The 26,421-nt window shown below is 37.5% G+C and overlaps 1 protein-coding gene across 3 annotated transcripts in view; it reads right to left on the bottom strand.

The window, feature by feature from the left end:
* The window catches only part of LOC113135432 (protocadherin-15-like), a 116,762-nt gene that overhangs the window by 85,679 nt on the left and 4,662 nt on the right, over window positions 1-26,421 (bottom strand). For all 3 annotated transcript variants that reach the window (XM_026315478.1, XM_026315477.1, XM_026315476.1), the window contains exons 2-8: window positions 17,421-17,435; window positions 16,767-16,832; window positions 9,372-9,532; window positions 8,752-8,907; window positions 5,708-5,827; window positions 4,787-4,897; window positions 1,446-1,616 (exon numbers count right to left, since the gene is read on the bottom strand). In XM_026315478.1, the coding sequence (XP_026171263.1) occupies window positions 1,446-1,616; window positions 4,787-4,897; window positions 5,708-5,827; window positions 8,752-8,907; window positions 9,372-9,532; window positions 16,767-16,832; window positions 17,421-17,435 (800 nt within the window). The remainder of the gene's footprint in view (window positions 1-1,445; window positions 1,617-4,786; window positions 4,898-5,707; window positions 5,828-8,751; window positions 8,908-9,371; window positions 9,533-16,766; window positions 16,833-17,420; window positions 17,436-26,421) is intronic.

The raw sequence follows: 26,421 nt of genomic DNA, 5'->3' as shown, positions 1-26,421 counted from the left end.
CTGAGAGGAAAGAGTGTGTGTGTGTACATGTCAGTAAAAGTGTATGTGTGTGTGAGTGAGGGAAGATATCAGAGAGAAGAGTTTGAAGGCAGAGAAAGAGCTCCCTGTGTGTGTTTGGAGTAAAGGGAGCATATGAGTGCATGTGTTAATAGTTTGTGTGTGTGTGCGCATGTGTGACAAGGATCTCAGCACAAAGATGAAGTGGACAATGTCCAGTTAGGCATGACTGCTCTACTGGCTTGACACTGTTATGGGTGTGTGTGTGTGTGTAGGCAGACAAGGGGGTGTTAAGGCATGAATGCACTGGTAGCTTGTCACCATTGAGAGTGTGTGTGTGTGTGTGCATATATGTGTGCTGTAAGGGATGAATGGTCTGCTGACTTGTCGGAGTTGAGGATTTTGCCTGCAGCAATTTTGTCTCATTTACAAAGTGGTACTGTAAGTCGTTCTGATAACTGCATCAGCTTAAGGCCTGAGATACAAATGTAAAACAATATTGACAGCCAAGTAAGCATAAAAACATACCACAGTATTGCTGGCTCATTCTTATAAACAGCTGTTCACAAAAATGAGAGCCACAGTTTGATCTGTGAATAAAGATTCAACTTCTTGTCTAAAACTGTCTCCTGGTATCATTACATACACTAGCTTTTCTCTTAATTAGACTGTTTCTATGACAACATTAAGACTTTTCTCTTACAATAAATATAGTTACGTCATTTGAATAAAGACTGTGTTACATAATCTTAAATCTAAATCTTACATTTATAACCTTGCAGCACAACATTATGCCACTACTAACAGCATCTTATAATTAAAATATCACTGTTCTTGTTTCAGATGATGTTAATTTCTAGCGAAATCTTAACATAGTTTTTGCTATAGAGTTCACATAGAGGATTAGATTTTTTTTTTTTTTTTTTTGAGGCCGCATTTGTTCTAATTACTTACAGTATCAGCACCACAAGCTTTAAAATGTTACGTTGAATAATTTATGTTTTGTATTTTTACCTTAAGCTACTCACAGTACTATGGTTTAAAGAAGCAGTATAGTATAAACAGGAGCAGCACCAGCTCTTCATGGTCTTGGATTTCTAAGTAGTTAAATATGAATATGTATAAATAGGCAGACTTCACCCATATTAGCTGGCTGCAACCCTCAACAGGATAAGCAGTACGGATAATTGATGTATCGATAAATAGAAGTGTACAAAAAATTAGCTCTAACAAAAAGACATCACCACAACTATCCTATATGACAAAAATCCACTAAATGGACGTATGAAGACAAAAACCAGAGGCATGCAAGCACACACACATTACTATTGTCTGCTGAAGTAATGCAGCAGTACATATATTTATAGAGACGAAAACAGAAATATGCCCCCCTGCACCATACATAGAAATATAACACTGTATAATATCCTATATATACAGGCACTTACCAGCTCTGTCAGCTCCAGTACATTAGCCCTATATGTGATGGGACTACAGTCACGGGTTTTCCCCACAAGCGTACATGGCAGAAACATAGGACCCAAGTCATCGCCATCCAGTACATCCACAGTTAGTGTGGTGGTGGCAGTACGACGGTCGCTGGGGTTGGGAGCACGATCCTAGACAGAGACAGTAGTAGATGATACTGCACATCATATTTGCATTTTCAGATTTTGATATTTTAATATATTTTTTCTTTATGTCTTATGAATAAAGACAGACCATAATATAGTTCTACTGAATATTTTCAACAAAGCCTCAGGGAATTTTCAGTACTTTCAAGATCTGATGTCTACTTGATTTACCATCTTCATGTTTATTTATACCTCATCAAGAGCAACTAGACAGATTTCTAATGCATTTATAACTGGCTCAGCACAACACAACCTCTGAGATTGTGGTGTCTATTACTCCATACAATTATTTTCAGTGACAACACTGTATGAACACTAATAAAGTAAATGAAGATTAGACAGACTAAACACCCTTTAACATAATCAATAATTGATTCACCATTATAAAAATCATGGAAATACGTTTTATCAAAATAAAAGCTTTGAAATTATAATATTTTTGCACCAAATAAATTATTCAGATTATTTTTATATTTGTGAGGGTTACACATACATTTGTGTCTTTACAGATAATTCACTGATCTCACAGATTATCTGCTCTGGGGGAAAATGTATTTAACAACCGAAACCAATGTTTTAATCCAGTAGTTTTACAAACTGTGTCTAGCCTTAGCATGGCATGTGACTGCAAGAGGCCTAGTGGTGCAACCTGATACTCCAGTTCAACTACTGGTCATTTTCTTTGTTTATATTGTCTTAATTAAGGGGTTACTGGGGTAGGCCCTATTTATTAATTAGTGGCACTTCCATTCTTCTGTATAGTAAATGCGCAAATGTTTTTTGTTCGTCTCAATCATTATAATACACTGTAATCAAAATTCTTCTGCATAGGCCTTAAGATTCCTGAAAACTAGTCATAATGAAAAAAAAACATGCATATGGCTCTTGTCCTTTAATCTAAATAAACAGTAAACATGACAGCCTATCACATTTTATTCAGATAAAGATAAGGTGAATACTGGGAAAAAAAAGTTCAGTACAAATGTTTATGCTGGGTAAAAGTCTTAGGCTTTTGAAAACAGCCACACTAAAATGAATGTCATTGATAAATGCAAAATAATAAATGAATGTTCTTATGCATTATCCATCCATCCATCCATCATCTATACCCACTTATTCCTTAACCAGGGTCACAGGGATCTGCTGGAGCCTATCCCAGGTCTCTTTGGGTGAAAGGCAGGGGTACACCCTGGACAGGTCACCAGTCCATCACAGGGCCACATAGAGACAAACAACCTCACACACTCACACTCACTCCTATGGGCAATTTAGATTCACCAACCAACCTGACATACATGTTTTTGGACTGTGGGAGGAAACCAGAGTACCTGGAGAAAACCCACAAAAGCTCAGCCACTCAGCCACCAGTTCTTATGCATTATTATGTTTCTATTCAGAAAAGACCTCCAGGAGACCTTAAGCTGTAGCTGGTTTTATTGAAACACAGAGTTCCATTCCAACGTATTTATTTTTGCCGTGTATGAATGTCCAATGACTCTTTTGTGTATACATTTGAAAATCCAGTGCTACTGTACCATCTACTTGTTGATCTGCCTTCAGTGAAGCCTCCAATTACAAAGGTAGCTGTTCAGCAAATTCACAGGAAATACACTACTAGCCCTATTCATCTGTATTGTCAGTTGGTGTGTTTTCAGATTTTACTTCAGTTAATTGATATATACATAAGTGATGTCTTTTTAAAAATTGTTTTAAATTGTTTCAAACTCTGTGCAACTGAACAATCAATACACCCATCACATCTCCACTCGAAACATAATAGCTGCTATTTCAAGTTCAAGTTGTTCAATTACACCTGAACTGCTGTTTCTCTATTACTGTATAAAATATTGCTGTCCTTGGTGTCAATCACTTAACAGTAACAAGTAAGAAGTGGTCCCTTAAAGGAAATAAACTCGTCATAACACGGTACCTTAAATGCTTTATTGTGACTTCCATGTTTTTGTGGCGTGCGTTTCAAAGTCAGAACTGCAGTTAATTTCAAGCAAGAGCTGACACCATAAAGAATATAATTATACAGTGCACGCACTGCAAAATAAGTGGGGATGTAAACAAGGACGTGACAGCAGAGAACAGCATCTATAGTAACCGTAAATAAGACCAGCATTGTATTTCAATGTTTGACTTATTCAAACTCTGCCCACATTGCAGGTTTTTTATTATTTCATTTCCACATATGTTGTTTGTCACTGAAATAAAAAAAGAAGACAAATTGTTTATTTGACTTAAATGAATACTTCAACCTTTTGGGGAATGCTGTTATTCACTTTCTTGCCAAGAATTTGATAAATATATACTGTAGATGTCACCCTAGATAGTGGTGTGTTACATGTTAAGCTACAGCCAAGACTTGGATTTTGAAGGGGAAACAGTTATAGGAAATAATGCCTAAAACTACAACTTGTTCTTCTTAGCTTTTGTTTTTTGTATGGATTCAATACTCTATATTCTGTTATTACATGTTTTTAAGCTACAAAGGTGGCAGAACCAAGCTAAAAATGCTTTCTTTACTTACTGTTTTTTGCTAAGAATTTCTATTCAGCAAATTCACAGCCACTCAAAACACCCTTAATATTGTATTCAGATGAACAGTCAGTATGTCGAGCTTTCAAGCAGTCAGACCACATTAATCTTTCAGTGTACTGTTGACTTTTAATAATGCTTTCAGGGTAAATGGGCCTAGAGACACATGAAAATTTGTCAGTATACTTTGTTGAGGACTAAAGGTTTCATAAGCAAGGTTTTCCTGTCACAACAAAAACCTTGATGGTGCAATCATTAACTTAAACAATTTTCTGTCATGACTCACTCTAGATCTTTCAAATATCTAACACCGTGTCATGAAACAAAAGGAGGAAAACAATTACATTAACAGACATTAGTGATAATTAAGGATGTGTTTAAAGTTCCCCTATGGCTGACTCAACACAGCAGAAATAGTCCGAGGCTGACCAACAGTAATGTTACCATGTTAATAAACATTAACAACACTCTAGGTAGCAAATAGACTCCCACTCAATCTGGACTGATTGGACTGGAAAGATATTTTTTATAAAAGGTCTCAGGTGAAAACCTTTAAAATTTCAACTTTTTATAAAACACGAACACAAATATAAAACACAAAAAATCCCCCTTACATTTGCCTGTATGATGACCAGGTACCGTGTTATCTCCTCATAGTTGAGTCTTTCTCTAAGAACAACGGAGCCAAACAGTGTCAGGGGGATGTCAAAGGTTCTGTTGGCTGTCTGAAACACACACACAGAGCCATTACAAACACAAACCTGGTGAGTAATTTCCAAGTTCAACAGTTCATTTTCTCATGTTTTTCACACCTTAGACAAGTTACAACATGTAATAGTAGTGGGAGGACTATTACATTGTACAGCAGTGAAAGTGCAGAAGTATCCTGCAAGGGTATGGTTTCAATATTATGCTCAGGTGCAATGAATCCAGACATTTCACAGCTAAAACATACAGCTACTATAAAACAAACACAGACAAGATAAAGCTAAGATTCAGTCAGACATTATCATGGCTCATAATATTTGTATACAGTGTATAGTTAAAGTCACCATGCTTTCATGATATAAAAATGATCATAACAATAGAGTTTCGTGGGACAAAATAGTGAGAAATAAGAGAAAGTGTGTTATATTTGATTTCATGAAGCAAGTAATGATAGAATCATAAGAATTAACTATTTTTTGAAACATAAATGCCTGATCCATCTGCTCCTCAACAAGTTTCAGTCAACCAAACTCTGAGATAAGGAAGAGTGCAGGGCTGCACAGCCCGTCTAAAGTCCAAACCTTCACCTTCCAGTACCATTTGTAGAGAGAAATTAAAGTAAACAAGATATGAGCTGTTTATTAGACACACAGCACTGAAGGAATACTGGCCCTCAGTTTGAAACAGTGACATAAAAAAATCTGTAAATACACACGCTTCTTGTGAAACCAAATTCTTACTCATTGCCACAGCTATGATAGTAGATCAATGGCTCACATAACGAGATTAGTCCCTGCCCGTATTTAGGAGGAAGACGGATAACCTACCGGGTCTTTTGGGTTGTACTGGATGGTGTACTCTATCTGCCCATTGGGACCATCGTCAATATCTGTTGCACCATTGTTCCCCCAGAAACCAGAAAAGATGGTGGTTCCTACTGGAGTCAGCTAAAAACACAAAGCAGACCGAGAACGTGACTGTCTTTCGAACACCAGACGATGTCAAACTCTTATACTCTTATGAGAGATGTTCAGCAGCTTAAATTTGAGTTTTTCAGTACTTCAGTCTTGTCTCCAGTATCTTCTGCCTATACATAGCAGAGAATGAAGGGACACATTAAAAAACTCTTTACAAGCATCTGGCCATAAGGGATCTTGGTACCCCACTGTCTCAACAAAACAAACAGAAAATGACTTGCAGTTTTATGTTTATTGTGCTTAAATGAGGCTTGAGAAGGAAGATCAGCTTGCAGCTGTTTGTGTACTTTCATTTGCACTGAAATAAAACGGAACAAAAGCAACATGGTTTGTCCAACTTTCCTTCTATAGTCACAACTGGGAATATTTTCTACTCCTCATTGCCCCATGTAATGAAGGTTTGAGGTAAATGTGGAAAACTGGCTGATAGAAAACCATGCGTGGTATGTTAAAAGTACTTGTCACTTAAGGGCTAATAAGAAAATGTGAATACTTTTATTTTGGGCTTTGATTACAACAGATTACAGCAATGACCAAACAAATGTAGGCTGTATTTTATTACGCCTACTCTTTTCACAGTATGTAATTCATACAATTGATGAACTACAAATCAGGTAGTCAAAATACATCACAATGTGTTGGTGAACTTTGTCATCCATTCCTGCATCACTTAACTTTATTTAGTTCCAAGTTTATTAGCATAAATGATTTTACTTTTAATAAGTTCATTTTCAGTAAGCAGTTGATATGTCACACTAGAGATCCATCTCATGAGGTCTAAGCTTTTAAATCAAATCTGTGGGGTCCGAAAATAACTACGATATTAATTGGAAGTACTGAAGAGTTTCTACTGTGTGCTGGAGCCTACATGACATGCAGACAGTGGTCTAAGATGTAACACATTAACAAACTGTAATTAAATGCTGTATGAGCCTTTGTTTAGAATAAGTATAATTATAAGAATAAATTATTTGTGCGCCAGTGCAAGTACTTTTGCTTCTGGCTTCCACAGATGCTTTAAACATTATATTATTCACTGCACATGTGCAACAAGCTCACTTTCTAGTAGAGAAAAGAGAAGCTAGATATTCAGAAAGATATTCAGCTTGGTTTAAGCTTTTTCTGAGAGAAACTCTCAGTCTGAGTGTTGAACATTTGCCACAGCACATGAAAGGAAGAACTTTGAGAGCCATAAATTGCCATGCTGTATTTTTTACAGCCATGTGCCTTGGGATTTGTGATTAGGTGTCAAAACAGAAGTCTAATCTCTAGAGAGCAAGAGAAACATTAGAGATTAAGTTTAATTTAGCAGCTGCACCAATGATTTGTTACATCATTCCCCTCAACAGGGTTATCTCTGCCTCCCACTGATCTAACAATGGTCTTCAGAGCATCTTATCCTGTCACTTTCCCACTTTTGGATACGGCTCTAATGAAACAACTCCAGACTCAGGAACTGAGGCCAACTCATGAAATCTGCCACTGGGATCACCTTGTACCCAAGAACTTTCACAGTGAACTCACAAACTGAGTGTTACACATTCTTGTAAATAACCATATTGCTTCTCTATGTGTCTTAATCTATCTGCCTCACTTTCTTGCACTCAATAATAGTTAGTAATAGACAACTAAAAGCAAGTTTAATGTAGATAAAGCTGCATGAACTCCTCAGTGACTCTCTCAATATTAAATTTACTGCATTAGGTGGTGGGAGTTCTGGTGGCAACAGAAGTGAATTAGACAGCTTAGCTGTCTGCCTAATGAGTAGACTTGCAATCAGATCTGAATAAATCTGCTCCTGCTTTTAAATTATTGCCCACATCAGAATAAAAGTAGTCACAATTTTTTTAATTATTCCCACCAAACAGACTACATTTACCTTGGCCTGGCACAGGAATCATATTTTAGAGTTTTTTACGATGCATCTCCTAAATTGTATGGTGGTTGCTGACATGAATGGAGGGAATTATTTTAGTAGGCGTAATGAGAAACTGGAGAGCTGTAAGGAATGGCGTGGTGCAGGAGGAGGAGGAAAGGCAACCAGAAATATATAGAGTGTCACAGAGGAAAGGTGGAGAGGTTGAGAAAAGGTGACAAGATGAAGAGCAGGGAGTGGTGAATGGGCATAGAAGTGGGGAAAAAGCTGCAAAAACAGAAGAGAGGCCAAGAGAGAGAAAGAGAGGTTGAGAAGATAGATTGAATTGGACAGGCTGTGGAAGCCTGTATAATGAGATATGCTACTGGGTCTGCCTTGGTATGCGCTGGCAGCAGGCTACATGTATCCTTGTCCAGTTTAAGTTTGAACCTCTTCTAGTTAAATTCTGTTTCCCCACACTCTGGAGGACACACTAGCTCTGGGTTTGGCATCTTAAAGACTATTTTGGATGGGAATAACAGATTTAGATCCTTTCCTCAGCTGCCCAGAAATTTTGCTTTTTCATTTCTTACAGTACTGCCCTTTAACTTCAGTCTGACAGCAAAATGCCATGTACAGTACAGTACTGTTTGGTGACTATTTATATTTAAACACACACTGCAGTATACACATATACCAGGCTACATTTTGTGACTGCAGGTCACCATTGTGTCAATGCAGCCTCTAACACTGGGTTTGTTAGCGCCTCACACAAAACCCCAGAGCAGCATGGGAAAAAAGTCTGTACAGTACAAGTGATCTGTCCTCGTGCTGGACTGGTCTGTAGCTTCCTCCCTCCTGTGGTCTACAGTTTCACACCCATGAGTCTTAAACCTGCCATCATGATACAGCAGCACTCCAGTATAAGTGCAATAGATGACTGCTGATTTAGAGGAAAGACAATAAATATATTTTTCAAAAGACTTTGTATGGTTATTTGTGCAGCAGTGTGCTGTACATACATGTGTGAACATTTTACCTCATTGACTGCAACGTAGTATCTGGGCTGCTGGAAACGTGGTGCGTTGTCATTGCGGTCTCGAACTACAATGCGGACCTCGTGTAAAATCACTGTGCCTATCAGCTCGTTGGTACACTGAACCTGAACCACGATGGAATGGATATAGGACGGGGGCTGGGAAAGACATAAACAGAGGGACAGATAGAGATCATTAAGGGAAACAAAAAAGAGAAATACTTTTTGTGCCAAATCAAACTTTCAAAAACACCTGCTCGATTACTTTACAGGGCAAAAGGTTGGTTGCAAAAGGTTGTTGTGGAGGTTGGTTGTTTTTCAGAGACAATGGAGTCTCTTTTTGAGTTAACAACAGGAAAGTCAGGAGAGTCATGCATATATTATATCCTCTTGTAGCAAAGTGAAAAGAAAAACTAGTACAAAACAATAAGGAAGTGAAGTCTTCATCTGGTGAAACTTTACATTAAATATGCATGCAAAAATGTTATAGTCTAAAGAGCCAAACCAAGCAGAACACAGCAGAGCATGTAAGACAAGATATTGTAGGATACAAACTAAAAAGAACATAATAAATGAGAATAGCATGAGCATAGACAAGATTAAAATCAAATAGTTTGCCTTACATCTCTATCCAAAACACGCCCAGTGCTGTTGAGGTACAGTGCTTGTTTGGAAGGATCGAGGATCACCCAGTAGTCATAATTATCCCTCAGAGACAGAGAGATGGTACGATCTGGACCCTCTGCCACGCCATTTATCTGCATGTTCTCCACCAATAACGTTCCTGGGAACACAATAAAAACATTACTCCATTGGTATTTGCAAAGTAGAAAATCAAGGTAGAAGACCAGAGTTCCTAGAGATAATGTAGGATTCAAATAACTTCGGCTGATAAATGGTTTAGTCCCAGATCTAACTTTATTACTAAAAGAAAAGGGAAGCAGAAACTGTCCAAACACAGGCCTCTCCTTTTATGTCCTAAATTAAGTATATAACTCAAACTTATATGAAAGTTGTAGCCAAAGGTCAAGGGTAATTATCTGGAACAGCACACAAATACAAAGAAAGAGAAAGTAAAAGGCATGTGGAAATCAGAAAAATTCAATTAAGTAGGGCAGACCAGGGATTCTATTTGCCTCCCACTACCTGGAATACTTAAGAGCAACTGCAAAACAAACTAAAATGATTTTAGAGAGAGAGAGAGAGAGAGAGAGAGAGAACTGGTCTTCTGAGATATGACAACAAATGTTCTAATCACTACAATGCTTCATCTTTATGCTTTTCAAAAAAATCATTTCAATAAGACAGACAGGTGTAATAAAATATAATTCATTTAACACAGTCAACTGTGGCTGGCGGAGCGACTTGGGAACGAGAAGAATATTGAAAGGCAGAGAGACCGCGAGAGTCTGAAATACAAACAGGAAGACAAGACATGATTTAAATGGAAACTGTCGGCTGTATATTTTCAAGCAACACATATTATCTTTCAATCAATACCAAGCTAGGAGAAGTCATATTAGAGGAGAGCAAGGGGCCAAACAAGTTTCACAAGAAGGAGGAAAAGGCGAAGGGAGAAGCAGACAGACATCTGCATTTCAAAGAAACATCCTGACTATACTGGTGATTGACAGTGTCAATTAAAACTAAGTGCTGCTGCCAAACTTCACAGAGTTTTCAAATTGTTTGCAGTAATAGCTCAAGTATTTGCAAAATTAAAGACTCCCTCACAGGCTAAAAATATGATTAAATACAGTAATAGTTGTCATATAGCAAGTGCAACTTTGGTGTTAGTTTTAACTATTTTTTTCTTCTTAAGATTTTATGCTAATTTATGGGTTTAATTAGTTTCATAAACTAATGTTTGGATGTCAAGATGAAAATACATAACCACTCCCTGTTGAGGGTAATTTTTAAGATGACTGGGTAATATTATAACTGAAGTGGTACAAAAATATGCGAGGAAGAAAGAGAAAAGTTTAAGTATTGACTCTGTGCAACTCCAAATCATAAGAGACTCATTACCAGACCCTACCCACTGCATTATTAATCAACCACCATTGTATGTGTGTGCATGTGAGAGCACAAAACTATCCTTCAGCACATTATTAGATGTAGGTTTTCAGCCTGTGTTTTCTTATGCACATTACATTAAAAGAAATGAAAGAGAAATTTAAAAAATGTATTTTTCTTGGCATCTGCCCTTTAACAGGTGCAAACACACACATAGGTCAGTACACCTGCATACTAACACACATCAATAAATTTGGCTTGCTATAAGGCATGGCTGGAAGCATGTCCTCTGGAATATCACCAACAAACCTACAAATCACCGTGTGATTGCGTGTGCATGTGTGTGAGAACTATGGAGAGAATACAGAGAAGGAATGAAACTTAGAAATGAGAGATAAGGACAGAAATAGAGAAAGGGAGAAAATGGTTGAAAAGCCAAACAGGATTGTGTTCATAATATTTTCTCTCCATGTGCACATACAAAAATACATCTACGCATATCTAACAATATAAAACACACACGTGCGGGAACACACACACACAATCTCATATCTGATCTGCCAAACATAAAATTGGGTCATGGCCTTCTGTGCTACCATGGAAACTGTGTCAAATGCCTTGCTGTGATTCACTAATGTTAAATAAACGAGGAAATTTAATGAAATTGGTTTCTTTAAATGAGAAATGGGATAGAAGATAAGATTCTTTAGGGCAGATTCATTTGTTGCCATCTTGTGGCTATCTGCCCTCTGGTTTTTCTGTTTCGTTTTACAAAACGAGTGAAAACACAAAACATAACAAAATAAGTACAAGCAAAGAAGAAAGAGACAAATTGTGCCTACACCTTGTATGACTATCTAATTTAATTCCACAGAGCGCCTAATATCAATAGGCTCTTTTCACAGTGATCTCACTTTATAGGATGTGTGACTGAATACTGCACTCAGCAGCACCAGATTAAATTGACCCATGTGTTAAAACATACAGGCAGAGTGGCATGCAGCTGTGAATGTGTGTGTAGCAGCACAGACAACAGGGAAGGAGTTCGCTGAAAAAGAGGCACAAAGAGCAATTAGAGAGCAAGAGAAATGAGAAGAATTGCAGAGGAGAGCGAGGCAAGAAAGATAGGGTTGAATGAGAGGGTGATAGAAATAAAGAATAAAGAGAATATTAGCAGAAAATAGAGAGAAATGAGCATTGTGGCGGTGCATTAATAAAATTTTTACACAACATTGGTTTAACTGAATGTGGCAACGCTGGTGGGGTGTCAACCAGGTATGAGCCATAGACTGGAAAGTGATTATCACATCTACCTGCAACTTCAGCTCTTGGAGGAGAAAAGAGGAATTTAGGCTGAATACTCATAGCTAGATGTGACAATAGCAATAGAGAATGTTTTCCTCCATTTATTCTGCGATAATTCAACAACTAATTACACGAGGAACAGATGAATATTATCTGATGACAGAATATTTTGAAGGGGAAAATGTCAAACAAACTTGCTTCTGCTCTTTTATGTTAATGTTGGTGTTGTTTTGCTTTTTCCTGATACATTTGCTTGCTGATATATGTGTTTACTCACTTCAGTGACACAGCCAATGTCATGGACCAAACTTACAGTCTTGTGTCAATGTTAAATGAGATAGAAATATTTTCATTTGCTTGAAGAAGCAGCACCATATAACGTCCCCCTCTGTCGAATTAAGGTTATTTAGAAGCTTTACAGGAAAAACATTTGTTTACAACTTTATTAACTGAGAAAAATAACATAAGAATTAGTAGAATTAATAAGAATTGTTGTATTTACTTGCATAAATATGCAAATTAGTAAAATTCAAAAACCATGTATAGTAAAAGTGTATTAGGGACCTTACAGTCCAGTTAGCAGAAATCAGCCCTGGAGGGTGGGGGCGGGTGGGGTTATCAGTGTATTTCATCGCTGATATTATATTCTAATAGAGAAAGAAGTGATTATAATGCAGTGCATGTTTTTAATTGCTTGGATATATCAGTGCAGTTTTCTTAGCAATCCTTCTTAGCAAAACATTCATTTCAACCATAAGAGACTTAAAACTTGTATGAATCTCTGCAGGTTACGCTGTGGACAAATCGTCAATTTATCACAAGGCTCTCAGAGACAGACAAAGACTCACATTCACATATACAGGCAATTTAGAGTCACCAATTAGGCTGCATGTCTTTGGAAAATGGGAGCACCTGGAGAAAACCCACACAGATTCGAACAGCCTCCAAACCCTGAACCTTCTTGCTGTGAGACGATAGTAATAACTACCACACTGCTGTACCACCTGTTAATATAATCAAAAATAAATTTATGTTTATATCTTACAACTCACTAGCATCACATATTTAGTCACTTCATTTTCTCTGATACAGCATAAGAGAAGTTAAACTAACATTTTGTGTGCACACAACAAGCAGTCTTAGTTTACTGAGTTTCCATTAGCTAACATTCATTTATAATCAAATGACAGCACTATTCAGCATGTACAGCCACCAAATTAAAACATCTACAAAGTATGGTGAGAAAAAATAAATAGTTTTATATAAGCCAAGGGTCGGGTTTTTCAAATTATCTGGCAAAATGTTAAAAAGACAGAAAAAGAAAACGCCTTAGGTTTTTCTCATGTTTTGGAATCTGAGTATTCACAGCCACATTCAAGGTTTGATATATATTCATCCACATTTGTCCACAGAGTGTGATGAGGACACTGACATACTTGTTTCAGAATGTATTTCAGTGATGGCCATAACCCCAGTATGAACTGCAGCAGAGCTGTTGCACCATCCAAATTCAAAGCTGGACCTATCTATATCAGTGGGCGGGCATAGTTTGCTATTGATTATTATAACCTAATAACATTGGTAAACAATGGTTTCTAACACAAGTCATTGTAGCCTACAGCATGTTGCAATTTCAAACATTTTTATATCAATATTGTTTCATGAACAATAGATATTTTTGTTACTTCTATTTAAAACCTGCTATGTAAAAATTATTTTAAAGTGTCAAGAAAGTAGATGGACTTATATTGTCTCTATGAGATAGATGGGCCCAGCAATCAATGTGGGTGGGCTTGGCCCCCCGAGGCCCGCCCACAGTGACCATTATGGACTGCAGTAAGTAAAGTAACTGTAGGTTGAGTGTATTTACAGTAGTAGAGATATATTGTCAGAGAATGAGTAAATAGTTCTACATGTATTTTGCATGACAATGTAACTGTATTTTATTATTGACTAAACAGTATGTTTGATGTAGCAAGGGAAAAGCTGTTGTGTACTGTATATAGTATTACTGCGGTGCAAAAAAAAAGTGTCTTGTGTGTATATAGGTCTGTGCCTGCCTCTATTTCTATCTATCCCACTCCCATTCTCACACCTATTTACACATACTAGTCACACTTTTAATAATTTCAATATTAACTTTTTTTATGACATTTTCCTGTGCAAAAAAAAAAAAATTCTAACTTGCATGGTGTTAATCTCTGTTTCTCACCCACTCCCTCTTTCCTGGAGTCTCTTCCTCTTTTGCACCAACCCAAGATAATAACCCTAAAGCAAAATTCTCTATTTAATCTGTAATACTATTTCACAGCCACAGAGAAATACACGGCATTATTCATACAAGCCATTCCAATACTAAATTATTCTTCAACAGCCCTGTTGGGAAGATTACTACATAGACAGGCACAAATACTCACTTGTACATATAGTGTTCACATAGTAAACACAGATGAATTATGAGGCATATGCATTGTTGTTAGACAATAAGGTGGAAACACACACACACAAATAAGCCTATACACACATATGTACGTGCACGCAAATTGTGGCTGCTCTAGTTTTTACTGCAAGCTCATTCTGTTGCATAACGTTCCTTTAAATAGGTAAGACAGTTTTACATCAAATTCTATCACTTCATTGCCTGAAGTAGCCTCTTTCCTGAAAGCTGATTTTTCCACACATGCAAAATCATGGGATCAGGGTTGTTGGAGCTTACGTTTCAAGTTCCTGTTTTTGTCCCATTACTTTTACAGTTTCAGTTGAATGTACTCGCTTAAATTGCTCTAAACATGATCTCCTTGCTGTAAAAAGAAGGCGATATAAATGCTGGTATGCTTACCTGAGTAGGCTTATATTTTGTGTGTTCACAAAGCTTAACAGCAGAGGTGAGTAATTATCTGGCTTTTTATTGCCCTGGGTGTTAACTCCAAGGCTACTAGTGCCTGAACCTTTTATAAGGGAAAGTTGTACAGTACCTGCAGCCCCCAAAACAATTTCATCCATGTTTTCATTTAATTAAACATTGATCAAATAGAACAAGCAGAAAAGTGCTCCTTGTTATGCACACATACTATATCTATTACAAATGATGAAGTCTCCATAATAAAAACAGCAGTACACAGGAGCTCTATTTGTTTTATTAGACAACCATACTTTGAAAGATGATATTACTAATTGATGCTAATAACTGTTAATTTGTAAATATGTAAATAAATGTATAAAATGCCAAGAAAAGCATTTATCATTCATCCCTGTTTTTTTCCTTTCAATAACCTCTGAAATGTTGTGTTTCCTTTAGCTTATGGTGTCAGTGCCACGCACAGTGTATCAATGACAACAACAACACATACACACACACAGATAAAATGTCATGGATGTCATTGTGAAGTGAAATGCAAAACAAGGTCCCTACTTGTAAGTAAAAGCCTTAGGCTGATGTGCATACCCAGTACACAATGTTAAAAGCAGAACAGAAAAACACTGTAAAATGAAACTCGAAAATAGGAGAAATTAGAGGATGGATAGCTTAATAGGGTGCATTAAGCCATCAGCAGATCCAGGCAGTGTATGTAGATGGAAGGTGCTGCTCTGCTCTCTGTCTGGTGTTGCTATGCTAATTTCGTTTTGTGTCAGTTAGGATTACTGTGATCAGGTCTCACAGTTTAAAACTTTGTCGAAGGCTGACATGGCAAACATTACGACAGGTTGCCATTTCTGAACACTAATCTATAGGCTGGAGATAAAGATGTGATTCAACCATGCAGTCCATCCTGTCTGTGTACATTTCACCTTCCTTGCTAAGATTTAGTGGCCTTCCTCCAGGCCGACATAAGCCTTAATTTACTTGTGACCAAAGTAAGGATTAAACTCATCAATTAAAATGTGATCCCTACACGAATAACCTCCTTTGAACTTCACAAAAATTATGTTCATATACACACAGAGGCCAGCAATAAAGCACACCACAGTCAGTTTTGTGTGTTTGTATATGTTCCGCTGTACTGTCTAAATGGCCCAGTCATGAAACCAGGAGCCAATAATTAACTACAGTGGTCTTAAAGGGTTTGAGCTAACTCTGGAGACCAAAAAACACCAAAGCTATTTCCTTTGGTGTTCAGATAAAAGGTGTCTGAAAACACTTTTGTTTAGTCAGGTGGTTCAAGGTAGCAGAAGAGGAGAGGAGAGGAGAGGAGTGGAGAGGAGAGGAGAGGAGAGGAGAGGAGAGGAGAGGAGAGGAGAGGAGAGGAGAGGAGAGGAGAGGAGAGGAGAGGAGAGGAGAGGAGAGGAGAGGAGAGGTCTAAAAACTGTGTTTGAAAACTTGACTTCATTATTGATAAGTTATAATCAACCTTGTCTCCTCACTGCAATTCTGGTATAACAGTTTTCTTAGTAAAAAGGATAGTGAAGAAGAATCTGCACTGTTCCACATGTAGGTCTTTTTACTGCACTAAGAATAAATACATTCATTTACATCAGCAGAAATTGGCTGGGGTATGGGACACGGGCGGGTGGGACTTTTTCTTGGTTGGGTACAATCAGTAGAAACTCCAGGTGCAGATTAATGTTTAGTGAACTTCATAGATGCTGGTCTTAAACATTTTAGTTCTTAGAAAGTCTTCCCTTGTAACATCTTCACTATATGCTCTATTTAAATCCACTTTCCAGCACAGAATGAGGAGTAAAACAGCTGAACACTTTACCATTGGGGCTTTCTTCATCTATGGCAACGATGGTAGCAGGAGGGCCGGATCGAGACAGTTTACATTCTGGGTGGATAAAAAAGAAAAAGGAAATAGTTAGCACCACTTGTATCTTGTATCTTCGTACCAATTCTTTTTGACGAAATATGTGGCATGCACAACTGAATAGTAAGGCACATGGACAAATTTGCTTGATGAGTGTAGGTATTTACAAGGAAAATGTTTTTACTTTGTCTTTTTTAGAAATAGAATTGGAGTCTGCAGATCACAGTGCTCGGGATACATCAGGGATGGTAAGAGTGGTTGTGAGTGGAAATAACAAGGTACAGAAGAGATGAAAGAAATGGTGTGAGGATTAAATATGCTGTATTCAGAGGTAACTTTAGGATAAGGTTGATAGATAAAGTCTCTAATAACCTCATTCTTCTTGTGACAGTAAAGGGATTGGGTAGGAGAAGAGTGGCTGAATCATATAATTGGTGATCTGTTGTTAAAAAAAAAAAATCAGGTGCGGGGAAAAAAGGCAAGCAAAAAAAAAAAAAATCTGTTTTTTTTTAAGCTCTAATGGTGGATGTAACCCCTTACAACCAACTGTGCAGGGTTAGTGCAGGTTAGCGACTGAACACAGAGGAATAGAATGGAGCTTGTTCTTACCCTCGTATTGCCAATCTGCAGAAAAAAAACAGCCATGTCCCATTGTGAGGGAAGAGGAGAAGAGAGGCAGCAGCAGTCGAGGTAGGACAGAAAGAAAGAAAAAGCAGAGGAAGAAATTCATGAAATATAATTAACCTTTGGAGCAAAGCATCAAAACAACTATTGGGGAAAGATGGGTGCCAAACTAAAATGCAATAGAAAGGTTTGAAGTTTTGAAAAAGATGGGAGTAGATGAATAGAATACAAGCAAATAAGAAAGGTATTGTGAGGTGTGTTTGCATATACAGTACACAAAAGTTGACATGTTTATCACTTTAAGCTTTTTCCAACTACATTCACAACCACCACCAGCACTTGACTATGAGAGGAAATCATTTTAACCCAAGCTGGAGGCTTAAAATGGTCCAATTCAGGATGCAGGGAAGCATAGACATTCAAGGATTCTCTTTTATCCCTCTGTCCTTGCCAGGAAACAGGAATACAAGAACACCCACATTCACCAGACAGGGCTACATTATTGTACATCTCTCGAGGATGCTTGGGAAAAATCCTTCAGGAAGGCCAGAAGACGGATATTTGCTCACCTAGAAAATAGACTTCATGGAACAATGATCACATTCACACTCTCCCGCTCTCTCTTTCTCTCTCCCCCTTCATGATTAAGGTTTACAACTGTGTGACATCATAGATTATCTGAGGATTCATTGGTATTGTTTCTTGTTTCTTGCTATAGGAGATGGTATTGAATGTTCCCCAATACAGATTAAACTGTCCTGGGGCTCAGAATTAGCTCATCCCAGAACTGAAAACAATTGGTTTTCCAATTTGTCATGCTGACAAGGAAAGAAACTGTGTTGTCTTAGCTCGTAGAGGTCCAGATTTAAAACTGACCCCTTCAAACCAAATGCTCACTTGTGCTCTTCACATAACCAACACTTCGTATTTTATTTATATAAGTTATATTTTAGACAACCTTTAAGGCTTAAAACCATTTTACCACACACTGCAGTTCTTGTCTCTTGTCTCTTCTAACCTGTTAGCAACCTGACCACATTACATCCACATGATAGCCAACCATGCTGCCTATATGCAATACATTTAAAAACTTTACTGACATCATAATACTTTACAGAAAACCTAGACAGGGGCTTGTGGTGCATGGTTGGAAGTAAAGAGTACAGGACTCTGACAGCAAAGACTGGGGCTTTTGTCAAAAGAATAGTTCAGCAGTACACTTGCTTACTTTTCAAGAGTTTTATGAAAAAATCGATACAAACAGTGAAGTGGTTCATGTAGTAACAAAGTCTTTGTGGACTACAGCCAGGTCATCGTGACGTCCTCGAGTCTGACAATTCATATTTCATATTCATGTTTTTTGCTTGGATTACTCAAACAAGGTATAAAGTATTAATAAGTGAACTCCAGAGGTACTGGAAATACTGTTTCTAGTTCCAGATTGCTTCCAGTCTTTATGTTAAAGTAAGCTCCATACTTGGTGCACGTTTATGAGAGGGATGTTGCTCTGCTCAAGTAATTCTCAGAAAGAACACAAAGCATAATTTCCTAAATGTCAAACTTTTAAAAAGGTCAGTGTGTGTGTGTGTGTGTATGTGTGTGTTAACTGTTAGCTAAGATAATGATCTCTCCCTCAATTTATACACAAAGAGGTCATAAATATATTTTTAAAATTTCTTAATCTGTGTTCCCTCACAATAATTTTTACAATCCTTTGCAATGCGTTTTGCCATCATGTTGATCCATAGAAAAAGACTGTGTATTATAAAACAGTATTATGCATTTTGTAGTAGGCCACTGCTGTTTGTGACCAAAGTGTAAGTGGGCACAGCCTCAGCAATGTAACTTAGCTCTGTGGTGCTACCAATAATAATACCCACAGTCACAGCTTCAACCTCCACAGGCGGGCAGAGTAGCTGCTGTTCATCCAACACCCCAGGTCTCCATGGTGGCAGGTGAGTTTTACTACATCATCTTGAGGCCTTTCTAAGGGTGCATCTCCAGTTAGCAACGCAGAAAGATGCATGAACCATGGAACAACAGTCACTAGTTACATCATACTCTACCAACTGGCTCGAGTGTGTGTTTTTGTGTGTATGTGTGTATGAACAGCAGATGACAGATGTGTATCCTCTGCTTGACTGCCTTTTTATCCTTCAGTGTAAGCTGATGCCCCTCATCTATTACTAACCAGCCATTTGTTCTCTATGGGACATCTCTGACTCTCCCTCTTTTCTCTTCCCTTGGTTTCTTCCCTCCTCTGTCTCTTCTCATCTGCTTTCCTCTTTCTACCTGTCAGTCTCCTTTCTCCCTCAAATGATAAAAATTAAATGGGATGAAACAGTAAACAGCCTAGATTGTAATGCAAAGTGACAAAGGATTACAATGGGATCTGGAAATTAAATGAGCTGAAACAAAATCTGCTAAAAATACAGGGTATGCTAATTTAAAGCCCAATCTCAAGATTTAAAAGGCTTATTCTAAGCAAATGCAATTGTTGGTATTTTTCAGTGATTACACACTAATGACAACACAATTATGAATAATATACTGCATTTCTGCTTATAGTTTTCTTTAATAATATTTAATTTGCAAAAATAAATAAATAAATATAGAGATTCAGTTAGTTAGGGTGCTGCATACTGTTAACAAGACCTAATCTGAATAATGTGTTACAATAATGTAATTCTCTTTTTGCATTAGTGATAACTCTCATTGCAGAAAAACATACTAGGGAGGGAGCAAATTATACTGAAATGCAAATTCCCTGCTCTTTTTCATTCACATAGGTCACAGGCATATTTCATTACAAGACTACACTTGTTTATATGAGACATCCAATAAAAGGGCTCATATGGCGCGGTGAGCGTATGCAGGTACTTATGTTCTAAGTGTGTATGTACACACTCAAACGTTTACTTGTGCTTTTCTTTCCTCATTGACATGTACTTGTCTTTCTCGCTTATTCTCAAAGTTTCCGGAAAAAAATAATCACTGCAATGACTTTGCGCATGAGTAACTGAATAAATCCATTCTAATGCCAGGTTTCTGTCAAGCTGATGAAAAGCTCCATGGAGAGCTGTGTGAGGGGAATAAGGGTGAAGCATTCAAGGTGTAGATTACATAAAATAAAACTTTGAGACAGAACACTCCATTCAGACAATATCACTGAGAGTGAATGAGAAAAACTCACTCTGTTTCAGATGTATTTATCTTAATTTAAATCTTGAGTACTTCAATCAATATCGCCTTAATTTACTATTCAAATTCTGTCCATCTAAATTTGGCAGAAAGTATAAGCAGGTATAGTTTGCCAAGGGTGGCAGAAAAAAAACAAAAAAAAAAAAACAGTCCACATTAAGAACAAAGATGACAGCAGAAGGAGCAAGAGAGTGACTGCAGCTGAAGACTGCAACAATCACCCAATGGGCCAAGCACGCTTGAGCTTGTGCGAAAACAGCTATTGTTGTTCAGTACACACAAACACACAGCTTAGCAACTCTCTTTATTACACACACATGCTGCTCAGGAACTGTTTCATCATGACACAGTGTACACAGTTTCGGGCTCATATGCCAGTCTGCACTCACACATGCTAGAGTTACCATAAAATATATATGCTCAGACTGTGACTCAACACTGGCACCTGGAGAACACTGATTGTGTAGTGTGTGTGTGTGTGTGTGTGTGTGTGTGTATTGGTGTACTGATGCAGGATACACTGGATATGTAGAATGAGTCACTCCATGGAAAGAAACTGCCCCAATGCCTACAGCTTTAATGCCTACAGCTTTAATGTTGTGCTATTGTTACAATATTAAATGAAGAGTTTGACCAGGATTCAGATATGGCCATGTTGCAGCAGCTATTTCCCCAAGTTTCTAGTCTTTATGCTAAATTGAAACAATTCAATACAGACCTTTTGATAGTGGTATTGATCTGCTCATCTAACCCATGGCAAGAATACAAATAAATTTAAATCTCAAAATATATCCCACTAACAAATATAAAACCAACAACTAAGTATTTACTATAATATTGTAAGTCTGTCTATTTGTTTTCCATACTAAAAAGTCTTTCTGAAAGATTTAAAATTTTAGTACAATGAGATCCCTGTGATGGACTGATGACCCTGATTAGGAATAAGTGGGTATAGATAAGGGATGGATGGATGGTACAGTGAGATTTGTTTGGTATTTCAGTGGAAAATAGTGTGGAAATAAAATCTATCAAATGTCTGGGGAAGCTCATGTGGAAAGAAACATAGCTTAGTAAAGTAAATCAGAGTACTAATCACAACTGCAATACATATAGTCCAGCAGCACACAATCAGACAACACAGACTAGCATGAGGGTACTTTCTTTCTAAATGATGGAAGCACATCACAAGCATCCCCCACCAATCTGAGCCATCACACTGGCTGGCTTCCACAGAAATAATTGACTCATTTCATCTGATGATTTTTCAGATTGAGTCTGTGAGTGATGCACTGTGGGCCCATTTTACAGGAAAGACAAAGCAGCAGGCAGTTTGGTAAAGATAATAATGTCAGATATTCTTGATTTTTTATCCATTTGGGAATAAGCTAAAGTCCATTTTTGTAAATCTAATTGAGTAAAACAACTTTAAAGCATATATTATAAATTATTTTAAATTGTACTATCATATCATATGCAGCTTATGTAATTAGAGGTTAGATAAACTGCATAAAAAAATGATGGCACCCAGAATTAGTTATTTAAGCAACTTTGCATTGAAAAACAGGTAAGGGCTCCTGACTTGGCACAAAGATTTTCTATAGGAGGTGGTGTTTCAGTTATTGATCACAAAGGACATTGTGTGAAGTCAAATCTATGAACTCAATCCAAGAAGAAAGCCAGTGTTCAAAAAACTGCAAGATTTACCTTTGCCAAGATGAGATCTAATGCTTATTGGCACCACCTCCTTTGGTCAGATGAAACCAAAATAAATTCATTTGGATCATATTGGGTCCTGCATGTTTGGCGTGGACCTGGCCAAGGCTACCACAGTGGCTGCATATATGCCAACTGTAGAACACAGAGGTGAGAGTGTGCTGAACTTGGGCTGCAAAGTGCAAAAGCGTAGGTGTACATTTATAAATTAATGAATGCAAGTTTTTAGTCCAAAAGGCTAAGTGAAAAAATGCCTCACAAACTGAAAGGAGCTTTCCAATATGAAAGTGATCCCAGATACACTGCAAAAAACACAGAAAGGAGAAAAATGGAGAACTATAACCTGGCCAAGTATGTCTCCTGAATTAAACTTGATATAAGACTTTTGGTTTATTTCGAAGCTGAAGGTAGAGCAGGAACAGCCCTCCAGCAAAGAACTGCTGAAAAGAACAATCTGGCAGAATATCTGTATACAGATATATTCAAGACTGATAATGTCCATGCCTGGGATGTCAAATCTGTCATCAACAATAAAACTGGACATACACAATGTTAAAAAAAATATATTAAAGAATGGAAACTCACTAATAACAGGCATGGTGACATTTGTTGTAGCTGGTTCTTAAGTAATGTTCATTATAGTTTAATTAGTCAAATGTGTGCCATTGTCAAATTAGTTGGCTTCATTCTTTGACTAATGACCAAAGAAAACCTAATTACACTATTTAATTGACAGATTTTGTAATTACTTGACTAAGGGTGTTGCAAGTCCTATATAACAAAGTGTCCTGTAACTATGTTAAGAACCTTTACTTTTAAATTTTTTTCTCATGCCAAACTGTGAATATATTGTGCTAATTTGAATGCATCTTGTTTGTTTCCATTTCAACCTTGAGTAGAGTTTAGATATAAATGAAAACTCTGAGATGGAAAATATGTTTGATGTAAATTATATGTGATTATATTGAACATAAAAGCAAATATAAGTTATCTCTGGGTTGATCCAATTTCAGTTTTTTCTTCAAGGAGAGAGGAGTTTGAAAGAGCTGTTTCCATAAGTTACGAGCCACAGAAGGTGAAACCACCACCCTCAAAAATGGCAAAAAACAAAACAAGTTGGGATAAAACTTTTGCCTAATGCATAATATAACAAAAGACAAATACATGGCTCCATCAAGTGTGATACTTTTAAAAATGCTGAGAAATAAGCAGAAAAATATGTTTCACAAGCAATAAATTGGATGCGGATTATTCGAATCACAGTGACCTGATACTGTGAATTGGTATGTCTGTAACACTTCCACAGTGTGTGTGGGCGTACAGTGTTCCACCGGGTTTTTAAGTTAATTACATATTGGGCCTTTTTGATATAACTTAATTAATATGCGAAGACCCTTTTTGAGATAATTTACTTATTAAAAGCACATTATTAAAACTATGCAAATGAAAACATTAAAACAAGAAGCTATGCTAGTAATTTCTTTCATTCGTTCTAACCCTGGTGTCTGATCTGCGATGCATAATACGTTTCAGCACACATACCAAAAAGTATTGCAGCAGAACAGAATGGACTGACTGGATGACGCAAGCATTCAAACAAGAGAGATTTGAAATATGTGGTAATAAAAGTTTGAAATACAGGAGCAGACGGATGACGAGGAAAAAAAGGTTGTTTTTTTTTTTTGGCCTCTAAAAGTTCTTGTGTCATGTCCTTTGTAAGCTTCCAGCTGCAGGTACACTGATCCGCACCTTTCCCTGGGGTCCGATCCCTCTTCGTCTTCCCTACTCTACCCGACCAGCCAGCCATTCATCCATCACCCATTCATTTCCCCCTGATCCATTCACCCATGGAGGTTAGAGTAGAAGCAGAGGGGACAAAATTGAAGAGGAGATGATTCAAAGGGAATAGAGAAAAGAAATGAAGAGGAAGACCTGTAGGGGACTGACTGAGAGAAGAGTGGAAGAGGAAGAGGATGGATGGAGAGTTTTGAGGATAGTATGTGAGGAGATAAGAGGAGAGAAGTGAAAGAGGAGGATTGTAGAAATGAGACAGTGTGACCTTGTGTTAGAGTGATGTATCTCTGGAGAAAACAGATTGTCGACCCAAGCACAGAAACACACACACACACACACACACACACACACACACACACACACACACACACACACACACACACACACACACAAAACCACATGCACAAACACACACACACACACACACACACACACACACAGTCGGGTTTAGTGCTATAGGGATCACCACTTTGTCACTGTGCTGGCTTATCCATTATCTTGACTCTCTCCCTCTCTCTCTGTCTCTGTCTCAGTGTGTCAGGACTGTTCCCGGCCGGTGCAGGGTTGAACATAGCTGACAGCCATAGTGGTGGTAATCAGACAGTAGTTGTTCTGAGGACACATAGTGGAAATACATAAAAAGCTCTCCAGTAACCCCAAATGCTCATATAGTGACTAGCACATTGTTTTTTGTAGCTTTAGCCTGGATAAGAAAACCCAGGCTTAAGATTTTAAAGGAATAGATCAGCATTTTTGGTAATACATTAGTATAGAAAATGATAAAACTGATGTCAGCCTTATGTCTGAGCATTGAAGGTTCCCTGAGCCTTACAGAACAAACAATACCAGACAAACACATAATCCTTGTTTTAAACTCTGTCCTTGTTCATTCATCTTTTTCAGCATTTTTATCACAAAACTTTTCCTTTCTCTTCTTCAGGGCAGTTACAAAAATGTATTCAATCAAATGTCAGTTTCATACAATGAAACTGGCACTTGACCAGCACAGCTAATCATAGCAGGAGGTGTGAGTCTGGATTTCAGGTTTCACCACACTAATTCAGTCCAAAATCAATTTAAAACAGCAATACAGGTAGGCTATAGCATGTACGTGTGATATTCAGTGAATCAGCACAATAAAAAAGTCTTTGAGGGATGGGCAGAATCATAGTGTGAAAAGAAGTGTGCTGAGGGATGCAGTGATGGGAACATGGAAAAAATATGTGAAAGGAGTAAGATCCCAGAAGCAAAGAGGTAAAGAAATACAAATCTTGAGAAAACCCAGTCTACTTCAGAGATGTGGGTATAAGAGGGACATGATACGGGCTGATGAGAAGAAATGGCACATATAAAAAAAAAGACAGTGAGGGACAGAGAAGAGCAACTAATGCTGAAATGAGGACAGATGAGACAGACATATATGTCAGATAAAATATCTAACAACAAAGAAAATTAAATTAAAATCACCTTGAAAACCTCAACTTCACACACATCCACACACCCTCACACACGCTGACACATGCACAAAGTATATCATAAATCTGCAGTACCAGCCCACCATGCTGGCACAACCGAGATTAGCCAAGTAGCATATTGTCATGAACCCAGGTGTGAATTTTCAGCACATATACTGTCTTCCTCCATCATACAACACAATTGGACACAATATCAAAAACACCTACACAATCTAATAGAGTCTAAGACAAAAATGAAATCGATTTCTCCCTGACAGGTGTTGGACATTATAGACTTTACCGGGGTAGTAGTTCATTGGATTATACACCTATTATGTTTTGATATGGGGGCTCATTCATACATGTTGCATGTGGTTCATAATAAAATTCTGATAGAAACAGTTATTGTTTTTCACTATTTGAAGTGCAGAAAAAGAAACACGAGCAGTGATTCAGAGGTCTGGGAAGACGTATAGGGTTTTGGAGAGACAAATTAAATGGAGCTATGTGGACAATCAGCACATAGAGTATAGGCTCAGTGCTAGTCAGAGTGAATTGGAAGTGAATAACACTTGATAAGCACTGACTTAATTTAAGATGTGAATGCTAGGCAATGAAGAAAACGCCATATAAATTTAACTTTTGATTTGCTATATTTTAAACAAAACTTCAATTATGCAGCAAAACCATTAACACCCTTTTCTAATGCTGCCTTTTCATAGTGGAATTAAAATCACACAATGTACAGTAAGGTTGCAACAAAATCTATTTATCCCTAGATGAAATTATTTGATTTGCTTGATCACATAAATTGTAACAGGTTT

The sequence above is a fragment of the Mastacembelus armatus genome, chromosome 19 (genome assembly GCF_900324485.2).
Source record: "Mastacembelus armatus chromosome 19, fMasArm1.2, whole genome shotgun sequence".
In the NCBI taxonomy this organism is placed as follows: Eukaryota; Metazoa; Chordata; class Actinopteri; order Synbranchiformes; family Mastacembelidae; genus Mastacembelus; species Mastacembelus armatus.
This window is presented reverse-complemented; position numbering and strand designations above follow the sequence as displayed.